Here is a 13,931-nt window from a genome sequence, read left to right on the forward strand (position 1 = left end):
CAATTATTGGTGATCTTTCGTTTTATTTATTTATTTAGTTTCCGTCTTCTTATGATTTTTTTATAATAAAAAAAGAAGTTGAAATAAAGTAGTCTTGCATCAAGGCAAGGGCATTTTAAATAATGGAAGTGGTTTGATTTTTATAGGGGGTGAATGGAGATTGATGATGGTATGGCAAGGCCATGGAATGCACATGTTCTTGGGGTCGATGGGAGGGGTTATATTGTAAGGCTAGTGGGATATAGTATTTTTATAGATTTAATCATTGATGGTTTTGAGTGACATTACGAAACACAACCATACCTAGAGATGTAGTTAATAAGTTTTTTTTAGAAGGAAGTTCACTAGAATCTATTATCAACACATCATATGTATAATTTAAAAAAAAAAGAATTATATATGTAGATTGAGATCTATTTTGATTGATTATTGTAATTTTTTAGATTGAATGAGTGAAATTCTGTTTAGATCAAATTATTTTAAATAAACAAAAAATACATTAATCATAATTTTATTCTAAAATCCAACTCAAACCATTCCTTTTATTATTATGAGTTACAATTTTATTAAAATAACTATAATAAGATGTTGTCTCCTACAATAAAGATAATTTTTTTAAATTTCATCCAAAAAGTGTCCCAAGTTTTTAACAAGAAGTAATCTATTATAGCCAACAAATGTTGGTGTTGCTTTGCATTGGTATGTATCCTAGTGGAGGGTGTGTGTAAGAAGCTCGAGATCGATATCAACTTTGATATTCAGAATTAAGTTTTACTTTTAAAGTTTAACTTCAATTTAAAATAAAAATTAAATTGGTCTTACTTGTTTTATAAAATTTATTTATTTGATGAATTGAGCTATGATTTTAGTTGGAATTAAAATTTTCCGATATTAATTAAACTCAAGAGTTATTTAAGTTAAACATTAAAATATTCCATAGTTTTAAACTATTAAAACAAAATTTATTTCGAAAATACAAAATTTAAATAGCTTATGAGCCAACATATTTCCTTTTTAACATATTTAGTTTAAACTCCTCACAACTAATTCATGTAATTAACTTGGAATTCCCTATAATATTTGTTATACCCTTAAATTTTGGATTTGCCTTGGTCTCTTTTTATGCATTTGTAGAGGCAGTGTTCCAGCCCCCTAAAAAGTTGCTATTTAGGTTATTTAATTTTTAAAAAATTTTAAATTAATAAAGATAAAACTGTACTTTGATCTCTTAAAATAATTCAATCCTTTAATAGTTATAAAGATATAAATTATTTAAAATTTAAAATTTTATTATGATTTCTAAAAAATTTCTGATACATGCCGCAAGTCATGATCGCAAGAAATGCCTGCATCCAAATAAAAGTATAATTTTCTGGATTTGAATTTAAGGTGAAAATAGTAAATACTAGTAATATATAAAAGACAATTCCTGATCCTACCCTTTTTATTATAAAAATAAAATTAAAAAGCATGATTACTATGTCCAAGTGATAATTAATAACCTTATCTTTCCATTATTGCTTTTAGTTTTGGGTCCGGCAAAATTATTTATTATTATATAATTATTAAATTTTAGTTTTTCCGAGGTATCCATTGAGTACACTGAATTATTATGAAATTAAGAGAATTCGTAATAAAAGTTAGAGAGAAGAGTAGACAAAATAAAAGGATAATTCAAATTATACATATAATCTATTTAACTTACAAATGCATAAATAAGAAAATTAAGACACACCATAAAATATTTTAAGGCTTACAAGAGAGTATAAATTCTTAGGAGTTTTAGAGAATTGTATGGAGGTCTATTTATCAATAATTTTACAATATTTTCCCATTTTTATATGTGACAATGTAGTCGATTGGGTAAACTCACTAGAGTCGGGTTCCATCACCACATGGAATGATCTAGCGAAAAAATTTCTTTAAATTTTTTTCCTAATAAGTAGAACCATTCAACTTCGGTGAGAAATCACCAATTTTAAACAATACGAAGATGAGTCCCTGTACGAGGCATGAGAACGTTTCAAGACTATGCTAAAGAAGTGCCCACACCATGGACTGCATGTGTAGCTTCAAATCCAAATATTCTATAACGGTGTTGATAGACACATTAAGTCTAGCTTAAATTGGAACACCCCAAACTCGACCCAGTCGTTATGGCCGAATTCAAAAAGCTACATTGCCACCGGAATGACCCAAAAAAAATTTCTTCATTTCAAATGTACTTATTTTATTGTATTTTAAACCATTTGCGCAGTTCGTTCAAAACTAGTAAAATCGAATGTTTAACTTTATTTTCAATCTCATTTCAAAACCATTTGTCCACAAAAAATGGCCGAAATAAACTTTAGGAATTTTGAAAAATAATGTTTTAAAACTATTGGCTTATTAATTTAAAACAAATGAAATAAAACGTTTATTTTAATTTCATAAAAATTATCTGATTTCAGAATCGAAATAAATAATATCTCGCTTGTAAAGATTAAATCATTTATTCAAAACTATTTCAATTTTCAATTATACTTCTAAATCATTTGTATTTTTATTCAAAATTGGAGAACTTGGTTATTCCTCATTATTTCGGAAATAATAAACATATTAACTTCATAAATCAAATGTATTTAGAAAACTCATTTGGAAACATTAACAGTATGTTTGGTTCGCTGTATTGGATTAGAGGTGTATTGGATTAGAGGTGTATTGGGATTAGAGGTGTATTGGATTAGAGGTGTAATAGCAAATCAACTGTTTGGTTGAATGTAATGGAATAGAGGCGTAATAGTAATCTTGTGTTTGGTTGAATGAAATAGAGGTGTAATAGCATAATGAAAAAAACTAAAATGACTAGAATACCCTTAGCATAAATTTGTTTTGGTAAATGGTTATTATTATTGTTATTTCAATTTTAATAAGATTATTATTATCAATAATAAATAATTTAATCATATTTAAACATAATTATTATTAAATATATTTTAATTAAAATATATAATTTAATAAAATTCTTAATAATTAGCGAAATTTGTTTTGGTAAATTATTATTGTTATTGTTATTTAAATTTTAATAAGATTATTAATATCAATAATAAATAATTTAATCATATTTAAACATAAATATTATTAAATATATTTAAATTAAAATATATAATTTAATAAAATTCTTAATAATTAATTTTATATGAATTTACTCAAATCATAATATATGATAGTGTAAAATATAAATTAACATAATTATTATTAAATATATTATAATTAAAATATATAATTTAATAAAATTCTTAATAATTAATATTCTTATGTGAATTTACTCAAATCATAATATATGATACTATAAAAGAAAATTTGAAATAATTAATATTAAATATATTTTAATTAAAATATATGATTTAATAAAATTTAAAATAATTATAACTAATAAATTATATTTTATGAATTTGTATAATTTAAAATAATAATTATTACATATAATTTAATAATAATATATAATTTCATAAAATTCTTGATAATAAATTTTCTTATATGAATTTATACAATTTAAAATAATTAATATTAAATATAATTTAATAGTGATATATAATTTCATAAAATTCTTAATAATAAAATGTTCTTATATGAATTTACTAAAATCAATATATAACTTGAGAATTATATACTGCAAAACATAATTAACTTATATTAAGAAAAGGTTAGATGAAAATGAAATTGTACATCATAATCCATATGTTATATAGTTTTACAACATCAAAAAGTTTGAACATTGATATTTAATGGTAAGAAAGAAATCTTCTGACCCATTCCAATCGGGCAACAAAAGGTAAACTAAAGAAAACGATCATTTGAGTTGGATGATCAGGAATTTTACTCAAAGCATCATATTGCTGATCGTCGGTTAAACCTTCAATTGACCATAAGGTGAATATAAATTTGAAGCTCTCTCTTCCATATTTTGATGTTCTTCGACTTCTCATTGAACTACCACCCTGGAGGCAATACTCCTCATCGATTTGATCGCCAACGGCTGGATTTTTTCCCCCAACAAAGTGGCAGCCTCATCAAATGAAGAAAACACATTATCACGAGCATCAGATTTCTTCTTTCTCTTGTTTGATATGTAGAAACATTGCTACTTGCTCATCAACAAGCATGTTTCTTAACGACTTCAATCCCCCTATCGATTCTAACATCTCACATAGTTTAAAAAAGGCAGTTCTATTCATCCTAACTTGTTCAATACAAGTCTCATCACTAGCATATACAAGCCTTTTCACATAATCCCGTTTTGCATAAAAATCTAAGGTATAAGACCTAATCCTTGGTCTATAAGTCTGTAGGCTAAGGTTGGCACCCATTCTAAATAAGAACCAAATCGCGATTCTACAGATTTCCAACCATAGTGTCACTGCAATACCAATTCTTTTACGCCTCTCACGTTGTGCAATTAAAGGCAGACGTGCCATTACTGCAACATATTAAAATTAGAAGACACAATCAATAAAACCTCGACACTTGAAAACAAACTGAACCATTATTAGCGCCACTGCTATCAAAGAAAGTATTTGAAATTTTATTGGATTAGAGGTGCTTTCGCTTAATAGTACTTTACGAAATTAGTTGATTGTATCAATCATACATATTTATTTATATTTTATATTTTTATTTAAAAATAATTTATTAGTTTATTTTGCAATTTCAATCTCATCCAAACCTTTAAAATATTACTTTATTTAATTTAGTTGATTGTATCAATCATACAATGTGGTCGATATTTTTCGTAAAGGAAAAAGAAATTTTCTTTCATAGTCATCTTATTTATAATGTGTGACTTGTCATATAAAATAATTGTAATTAATGTTATGCATTTTAATTGACATAAGGTGTCAACGTTTGTATTTTTTAGTTTTATCATTTTTAGTTAATCGACACATTTAATTTTATATAAATTTGGATAAAATAGACAAAGTTCGTGTAAACCGATTGAATCAACTTAATCGACACATTTAATTTTATCGATTTCAGTTAAATCAATTAAAATAAGTTAAATCGGTTTTACTCAATTAATGAAATTCATAATTGAACCAGCTGGTTAATTTATTTTAATAATTTATAATATGCAATAAAATATAAAAAAATATATATTAAACCTAACTCAATTACATCCTGTTGGGTAATCAATAAAATTTGAGGTGGACCAATTATTAAATTTTATTAATGAAATAATTTAATTACATTAATTTATTCTTATTAACTGCAACATATTTTATTTATTTTATGATAAAAGAAAAGAAAAGATTAGTCTCATAGAAATAATTAACATATGCTACAACAGAGACCAGAGATTTATCAGATTAGTCCACTATACAGTTGAGTTTTTGATCTTTTTGTTTTGTTTTTTGATACAGACACCAGAGATTTATCAACTGTAAACATGCAAGAAATTATATTTATTACAAGCACATATGCATAAACAATATGTTAGATTCGTAAGAAGCAAAACATAGTGAAACATAGCCTTATCTACTCCAGTAAGCACTCCAGAAGCAAGCGGACTCCAACCTCTTAGCTACTCCCCATGCTTCCGCAATCTGTTGTGCAGACCACTCCCTGCAATACCAAAAGAAAATGCATACCCTTATCAATCACATAATTCATTGCCCTCACAGTCTCCTCAATTGGAGTCTGTGTGTCTAGCCTTCCCCCAAATATAAAAGTGATGTATTCATGTCAAGTTTCCTGAAAAATAAAACTCCTAGAATTTAACAATGTAAGACTCCCAAAAATTGATCAGAGAAATTATCCAGACGAAAACAAGACTTCAATCCACAAAGAATCGTAAAAGAGCCTTACATTGTTACATATGATAGATTATACACTACTCCACATGTAAAACGCTGTCCTCTAAACCTATATCCAAAACCACACATTAGAATTCCTCGACAAACAAGCCATAATAAGACCCAGAAATACTGAAAATCGAACATCTTGAAGATTATAGATGCTACATTTTAAGTAACTTCAGATCAAAACTAAAATCCAAAAATCAAGTGACTTTAGATCAAAATTAAAATCCAAGAAAAGAAAAACAACATAAAACAAATATTCAAACAAAAGCAAGAAAAGTTGTATAAAATGAATTGATCTAATGAAACAGAAACTCCAAAAATGAGAATGCAATAGATCAGAGGCTTCAAAAGACAAATAATTCCTAAAGAAAACTCCATTGTCAATATTATTAATCAGCTGTTCATTTTTAATGAATGGATAGTATCCTCAGAAACCATTTCACAATTAAAACTCCTTGCTTGGGCAGGACAAAACAGAAAGTTCAGCCACAGAACTTCTTGCTTAGAAATTAAAATCCACCATGTAATTACGACATTATAAACTCAATCATACTTTATCATTATATAACGGCTTCACCACACATGATGGCGAAATAAATGAGGAAAAAAAGGGGTTTGCTCTCCAAAACACTCCACTTTTTTATCTGCTTTTTCACAGAAAACTTTCTTCCTTCTTTTATCAAACCTTTGGGACTTACTCTTCTAAGCCGTATCTTTACACCCAAATTTCTTCAACCAAATATAAGCAATAAGGTTAGATTGTGGAGTACTAGAAGTAGAAATAATATTTAAGTAGTAGCATAAGCTTGTAATGATTTAGGAATAGTGGATTTGGTGATTTATCATAGAAGCTGCCAAGTAACAGTACTGCATGACCAACACGTAGAAGCATTATTTGGCACACTCTTGTCTGGCATGTCCCTGGGGTCTAAAGCCACTTGGCCTGGCTGCGATGGTACGTGTCTGGAATTCAAGCCCATGCCCAGAAAACTCATTTCCATCAGCCACAAAATAATTGATTGCTTCATATATTTGTGGACTTGACCCATATATATACACACTACTTCTGTGGGTGGCTAATATGTAGTCGTCGTAGAAGAAGAACAAGAACAAGAGAAAGTAAAAGGTAAATAAATAATGTCAGGGGCACAAGGAGCATTGACCAAGGAGTCGAAGACGGCAACGATATATGAATCAATACAAGGAGGAGAGAATAAGAGCAAAACGGAGCTAAGGTCCAAGGAGGATGAGGGTGGCATTCAGGTTGATAGGCTGGAGGACAAGGTGAAAGATCCTACTGGCGAAGGTGGCCCTATCTTTGGCTCTCCCTCTCCCAACAACGATGACAACCAAGACTTGGGCGTTACTGGCACAGCCTAGGCCTACCTTGCTTCATTTAGCTACCCTTCCCTACCTACCAACCTACTGCTATCTCCTTTTACATGTCTTATATAGTAAGATGTAATATATATATACACACACGTATGCTCCTACATGTAATAACACAAAGATGCTGTTTTTCTTACTTTCTTTTTTAAATAAATGTAGCAGTGGTATGGTGTGTTTTGTTGATGTACCAATGATTCAAATTAATTAATCTGAGTTGAAAAGAATGATTTGGTGTTTATCATGGCGTGGGGGGGTTAACACTTTAGGATTACATAGTGTTGGTTAAAATATGTCTATAGTGATTGTATTTTTTGAAAATTTCAAAGTAGGAAATTTAATTTATAGTGGTTGTATTTTTCAAAAATTTTATAGTAGGAATTTAATTCTGTGAAGAATAAGTTTTATTATAAAAATCATGTTGTTTAATTTTTTATTTCAAAATCAAGTTTAAGAACTGGAGAAGTATAGGGACATTTTAACCCAAAGTGTTTTCAATTCAGTGGTTGCCATTCACTTCACAGAATTGGCAGACTCACATAAATGGTTATTGTTTCTTGTAATAAAATATAAACACAGCATTTCAAGAGAACTATTCTGGTTTTCTCTTCCACGTTTTAAATTACATGTACATGTAATTAGATGTAACTTAATCAGGCAGCAGACATGAAACACCAAACAGCAAATAGAAGCTAGTATGTAACTTAATCAGGCAACAGAATGTAACTTAATCAGGCAGCAGACATGAAACACCAAAGAGCAAAGAGCAAATAGAAGTTATTTCAACAGACAACTGTGAAGGATACAAGATAGAATCAAAATGCAGGAGAATTCAAAATTTATCCCAAAAAAACCCTAATTTCAACAGACAAAACCCACCATAGTTGAAGAACACAAATATGTTTTTTGTCGACAAAACAATCATGAGAAAGGAAATTAAAAATCCAAATTAAGTAAAAAAAGAGAAGAAACACTTGCCGCTTCTGTTGATGTTGGCGAAAGATGCCAAGATGCCAAGATGAAAGTCGGCGAAAGATCTGAGCGGGTGGAGGTTTGGTTCACTGGCAACTTCTGGCAACTTCTGTTGATGTTGGGAGGGAGAGGGAGAGAGTGGGGGTGGAGATCGATTTCGGCTGGGAAGGGTAAAACAGACACCGATTAGCTGATCCTTGCTTTTGGAAGGGATTGGGAATCGGTGTTAAAGCAGAGAAAATACGGATTACATTCGTAACGTAATAGGAGTGTATTAAGGCAATACACTGAACCAAACATGAGCTTATGTGGGGCCCACCGATTAGGGGTGTATTGGCATAGCCAATACATCCAACCAAACATGCTCTTATTGTCATGCAAGCAATTTATGCAAATTAGAATGAAAATTCCTCAAAATAAAGTTTCATGCCACAGTCCATACTCAAACTAATTACAAACCCAAAATATCAACATATCAAAATAAAATTTAATTACTTTAATTTAAAAAGACTTCTGAGAAACTCCTCCAAATGTCGTCATCGAATCCTAACCTCGGGGTTATATGTAAAATCAGAAAACTAAAGGGAGGTGAGTTATAAAACTCAGTGTGAGATTAACATAAACACAGTCACATACATATAAACATATACATTATATAATCATTATAATCATAATAATCATATCAATTTCATATAACTCAATATTTCACACTTATACTATGCATGATCATGTCAATGCACATTTCGTAAAATGATATATATTTTATGAAAACAATCCTACCCATCTCCGCTACACACCAAAATCGAGTTCCCTAGAACTCGTCCATTCATCACACCAAATTGTGAACAATGTCACCAAAATTGCAGATAAACTGCCAATAATCAATATCGTGGGCAAGCCACCAAAATCACAGATATACTGCCACATAATCAAAATCCTGAACAATGTCACATGCTTCCACCTTTCACATATCCCACCCCATGCATGTGATATGACCAAATTCATTTTTTCACTTAAAAATCATTTTTCATTTTGGCATGTGAGACATGCTCATTATATCACTTTTCACTTAAAATCACATAAACGCTTAATGTGCAAATCACATATGTACAAATGGTACCAAATTTCACATTTTACTAATCATGCGAAAATCAAACATGCCATAAGATCACATAACATGAGAATGAGATTTTCATAATTTTCATATCGTTAATAATCAATAAATCACGCATCATACATATCACCAAAAACAATGGTTTTGAATCACTTACTTGACATAGTCCATAACGATGGGTTTTATCTCTCTTAATGGACACATAAAGTATCCTCATCAAACATAATTTAAATAATTATTTTAAAAATATAAAACATAGGTTTATTTTGTTTAATGTTAAAACCCACACCTGATCTAAGCCACTCCAATGCGAAAAACTCCTTCTAACGCCTACTTCCAGATTTAGTTAGATCCATCTCGGATCTAAACACAAAACAAATAATCCATCATTAAATCGTCACTTAAATTATCCTTTTAAATAAAAATGGATTAATCTTGATTTCCAATACCACACTTACGCTAATACGTCTAGAATTAGAGATGTGATTCACTTCCCAAAAGTCAAAGGGGTTTCAAGTTGTTAGCAATCAACCTTTCACACAAGATCAATATACGAGATGTTAATATCGAAGAAAAATGATGTCTAACACTAATAATACATTCGGATATTAATTAAATATGAGGAAGAAGTGATGATTTAGTACCCAATATCATCCCATACTTACGTTATTCCTTAACCAAATCTTTGCTGAACCAACCGATCAAGAGGAGAGAAAGGATAAATCGAAGAAATAATTGATAACAAAGGATCTTTTTAGGATAAAAGCAATAAAATTCCAGCAAGAATTCATCAAAACTAAAAATATAGAGATTAAAGTGGAAGTGGCAAGTTTTGAGAAGAGAAAAGAAAAAGTAAAAAAATGGTGGTCATAGTGATGGTCCTACGGTGGTACGACGGTGGTCCTATGGTTGTTTGGCGGTGGTGAGGTAGTGGTGCGGAGGTGGTGTGATTAACTAATAGTAGTGGAAGGTGGAATAGAACTGGAGAAAAAGAGGTGCAATGGTGGCTTAAAGAAGAAGAAAATAGAAGAGAAAGTAGGAGCAATGGAGGAACCGGTCAAAAAAAAGACACCAAAATGAGAGAAAAAAGTGAATGGTGGCTAACTTAGGTGGATGGACGGTTCAAGCTTGGTAAGTGGGAGAAAATGGAAGCTCTGGGGGCAATGGCATGAAAAGTGGATCAAGAGGGAATTTGAGGAGTGAAAAGGGGGTTTGTGGGGGAAAGTTGACTAGTTAAAGGGGGAAATAATCTTTCTTTGCATGGTAACTAGGAGTGGACGGTTATGGAAGCTTTGACCAAAGTTTTATGAGCTAAAATTAAATAAAAACACGAGAATGTAGGGAATTGAACATAATACCTTTAGGAAATTAACTAGGCACTTAACCACTTGACTATTCACTAACTTGTTATAATTTCTACAACATTTATTTTAAAAACATGGTGCAACCTTTGCTAAGGTGTGAGGCAAAATTTCACCACATAGAAAATAATGTGAGGGAAGGGATTCGAACAAAGGTCATCAAGGAAAACTCCACCACTACTCAACCACTATCATTGATACTTATTTATTATCAAATGAGTAAAAGATCATCTAAAAAAATTTTGACGTGACCATTCTCGATTCACTAACTTGAATTTTGGGATGTGACATAGATGGAGCATTTGAAGGATCTCTCATGTTCCATACATAAAAATGAGCCTACAAAACCATTGAGGATATGGCCATGAATTTGTACATGTATCTTAATGAGAGATTCATGTACCAATCCAAGACACCAATAGTAAAATATGTGAAGAAAGAGAACAACGATGATCGATTCCAACGAATCCTTGAAAAGCTTAACCATTTATAGGTACTCGTAAAGCTAATGAGAGCGGAGCCACATTATGAGAACCAACTGGAGGAGGTGAGCTACGTAAATAATAGGGGTCGATATCACTATTCAAATACCTACAATCTTGGTTGGAGGGATCAATCGAACCTTAAGTAGGGAGGCAACTAAGGAGGTGAGAATAAATCACAAACCTAACAAAACCCTCAATTACAAATAACAAACTGTGGGTAACGACCATGTTGCATGTGGTCAACGATTCGATCGACTAGATGGGGAGATGCAAACAATGAATACGACCATTCGACAAGTCCAAGTTACGTGTGGATGAATCAAATCCTGAATGAACAGTCTTTGTGACCAAATGAGCCAATTAATGTTGATGTTTCAAAAACAAAATGGCCATAGTCTCCCTAGCAATACAGAGAATAATCCTCAGAGAGATGGAAAGGAGCACGTAAAGGTGATTGCATTGTTATCGGGTAAGGAATTGAAGTCACCAAGCAATCCCATCCATGAAGAGGAGAAAATTTTGGAAGATGTCGATGAACTCACGAAGGAGAAAGAAACCAAACACCATAAGTAGATCGAGGAGGTAGCCAATTCGGTACCTAATTCGGTAATTTCAACTCATAGCATAATGAAGATACCACCAAAAATAAATTATCCTGGAAGTTTTGTGATTTTATTAGGGGTAAGGGATTAATATTGTAGTAAAGCCTTTTGTGATTTAGGGGCTAGTATAAATTTAATGCCCTTATCAATTTATCAGAAACTCGAACTCGTCGAGTTAAAGAACACATTTATAATGCTACAATTAGCCGATGGATTTGTGGTGCACCTAAAAGGTGTACTCAAGGATACATTGGTCAAATTACGGATAAATAATTCCCATCGATTTTGTAGTGCTCGACTGAGAGGAAGATCGAGAAATATCTATTTTGGTGGGTAGGCCATTTCTGACCACTTCTAAATCAACAACCGATCTCGAACGAAACGAGCTAATCATAAAAATTGATGATGAAATAAAAATTTTCAAATGTGGCCACAATTCCCAAAGTGACGGATTACTTAGGGAATAATGTTATGTTTTATTTTATTTAATCTATAATGACGTTCATCGAAGGCATTTCTTGAATGATGCATGTGTAGGTACTTATAAGGCGAGAGAACGAGACAAATGGCAAGAATCCAATGGAAAAAGCAGTAAATGGAAGAGCCAAGATGGTATTGAATGAGGATTGGAGTAAATGGAAGAGCCAAGATGGTATTGAATGAGGATTGAAGTCAATGGTGAAGTTTAGAGAATTTTCGAACACATCCGGTAGCATGACAAAATTATTAACCATTGAACTTTCATTAATGTGTACATATTGTAAATTAGTTTCATTTTCTAGTTTTTAGTTAGATTTTGAGATAATTAGGATGTAATTACATGTTAGAATTAGGAGAATTCAAATTTTTGGATTTAACAAGACAATGAGAAGCTAAACGACGACAAAAATGAATGACCAGAGGACATCGACACATCCCGGAAGGCTAGGAGTAACATCGTGTAGCACCATGCATAGGTCATGACGCGACACAGGTACTTTGAAGCCACACCATCTAATGACGAGGGTCGTGTCACACCACGTACAAGCTATGGTGCGACATGAGTGCTTCGAAGCTAAGCTGGGAAATTTTAGTGCGTCGTGTCGTGTCATGCATAGGCTATGGCACGACACGACAGTGTTTTCAGCCAAAATAGAGTTGTTTCAGGCATAAATCCTGCCAAAGTTCTATTTATATACACTGGTTTTAGGCATAAAAACACACATGTAAAACAACCAAAAGAGAGAAAACACCCTCATTGAGCTGCCGCATGTCGTCCCTGCAACCTAGCTTCGATTTTTTTCATTCCCAACCTTCGATTCGCATAAGTAAGTTTTATTTTATTCTTTTCATTTCAATTTTCATCTTTTATTTTTTTACATTCCACATTGATTGAGAGCCAAAGTTGGTCGACAACTACTTGATGTTTCGTGCTCTAAACTCGACCTTTATCACTTTTATTATTTGGGTTTGTTGCTATTTTACTGTAATTTCAAAAATGGCACCACGAAAACAACAATGTGCCACTCAAGCACCGAGAAACCTCGATGCCAATCGCTTCCATAACACAAAAGTCGAATGGTTTTTCCTTCAGATGAGTGAATGTTCATTTATACAGGAGTGTGGGTTCTATCCTGCCATGTATGCTTGTGATGAGATACGGAATTTGGTACGATCCTATCGTTGGAACAATTTTTGTGTGACCTCGACCAAACTAGCGATTGACTCTATCATCTGAGTTTTATGCCTCCTTGAAATATAGGGAAAATCGTAAGCAAAGGGTGAGACAATCACTGGCGTCACTGTCTGGGGCTAAGAAGTGCTGATTAAACCTCGTGAGATTTGTCGATACTATGATGCACCGTATTATACCCATGATCACCTAGAGACTTTATACTTATTTACGTTTAAGGATTTTGATTTGGAGGGTATTATCAATTATTTGACAAAGGGGTGTGGCAAGTGGACTCGCCAAACCAATTTCGAGGTGCCATTAAAATTTAACATGGCCATCATGTCCCCGATGGCTAATATATGGATGAAATTTATTTGTAGCCGCTTGATGCCAACTCATAATGCTTCTAATGTCACCGCCTATCAAGCAATTATGCTTTATTCTTTCGTGGAATAGAATGGGTGGCCTACAACAACACCACTCCTGGATATGTTTAAGAGGTTCCCACTGCCAGGCA

General features: G+C 31.9%; 1 protein-coding gene, 1 long non-coding RNA gene and 1 other non-coding gene across 3 annotated transcripts; 1 reads left to right on the plus strand and 2 right to left on the minus strand.

Annotated features, from left to right (window-relative positions):
- Nucleotides 1-1,954: 1,954 nt before the first annotated feature.
- LOC128035691 (small nucleolar RNA R71) lies at nt 1,955-2,060 on the minus strand. Its single transcript, XR_008192242.1, has one exon. It is a non-coding gene; the product is annotated as a small nucleolar RNA R71 (small nucleolar RNA).
- Nucleotides 2,061-5,336: 3,276 nt separating this feature from the next.
- On the minus strand, nt 5,337-6,903 carry LOC105763425 (uncharacterized). Its single transcript, XR_001124203.2, has 2 exons — nt 5,845-6,903; nt 5,337-5,601 (listed from the first exon to the last, which is right to left on the minus strand). It is a non-coding gene; the product is annotated as an uncharacterized LOC105763425 (long non-coding RNA).
- A 24-nt stretch (nt 6,904-6,927) lies between these two features.
- On the plus strand, nt 6,928-7,467 carry LOC105763424 (uncharacterized). The gene has a single exon (XM_012581656.2). It carries the CDS (start codon nt 6,978-6,980, stop codon nt 7,218-7,220), a length of 243 nt encoding a protein of 80 aa, XP_012437110.1. The 5' UTR covers nt 6,928-6,977; the 3' UTR covers nt 7,221-7,467.
- Nucleotides 7,468-13,931: the final 6,464 nt, after the last annotated feature.

Source organism: Gossypium raimondii, chromosome 12 (genome assembly GCF_025698545.1).
Source record: "Gossypium raimondii isolate GPD5lz chromosome 12, ASM2569854v1, whole genome shotgun sequence".
NCBI classification, from domain to species: domain Eukaryota; kingdom Viridiplantae; phylum Streptophyta; class Magnoliopsida; order Malvales; family Malvaceae; genus Gossypium; species Gossypium raimondii.

Coding starts and splice junctions, on each gene's coding strand:
- LOC105763424 (XM_012581656.2), top strand. CDS start 6,978: ATGTCAGGGGCACAAGGAGCATTGACCAAGGAGTCGAAGACGGCAACG.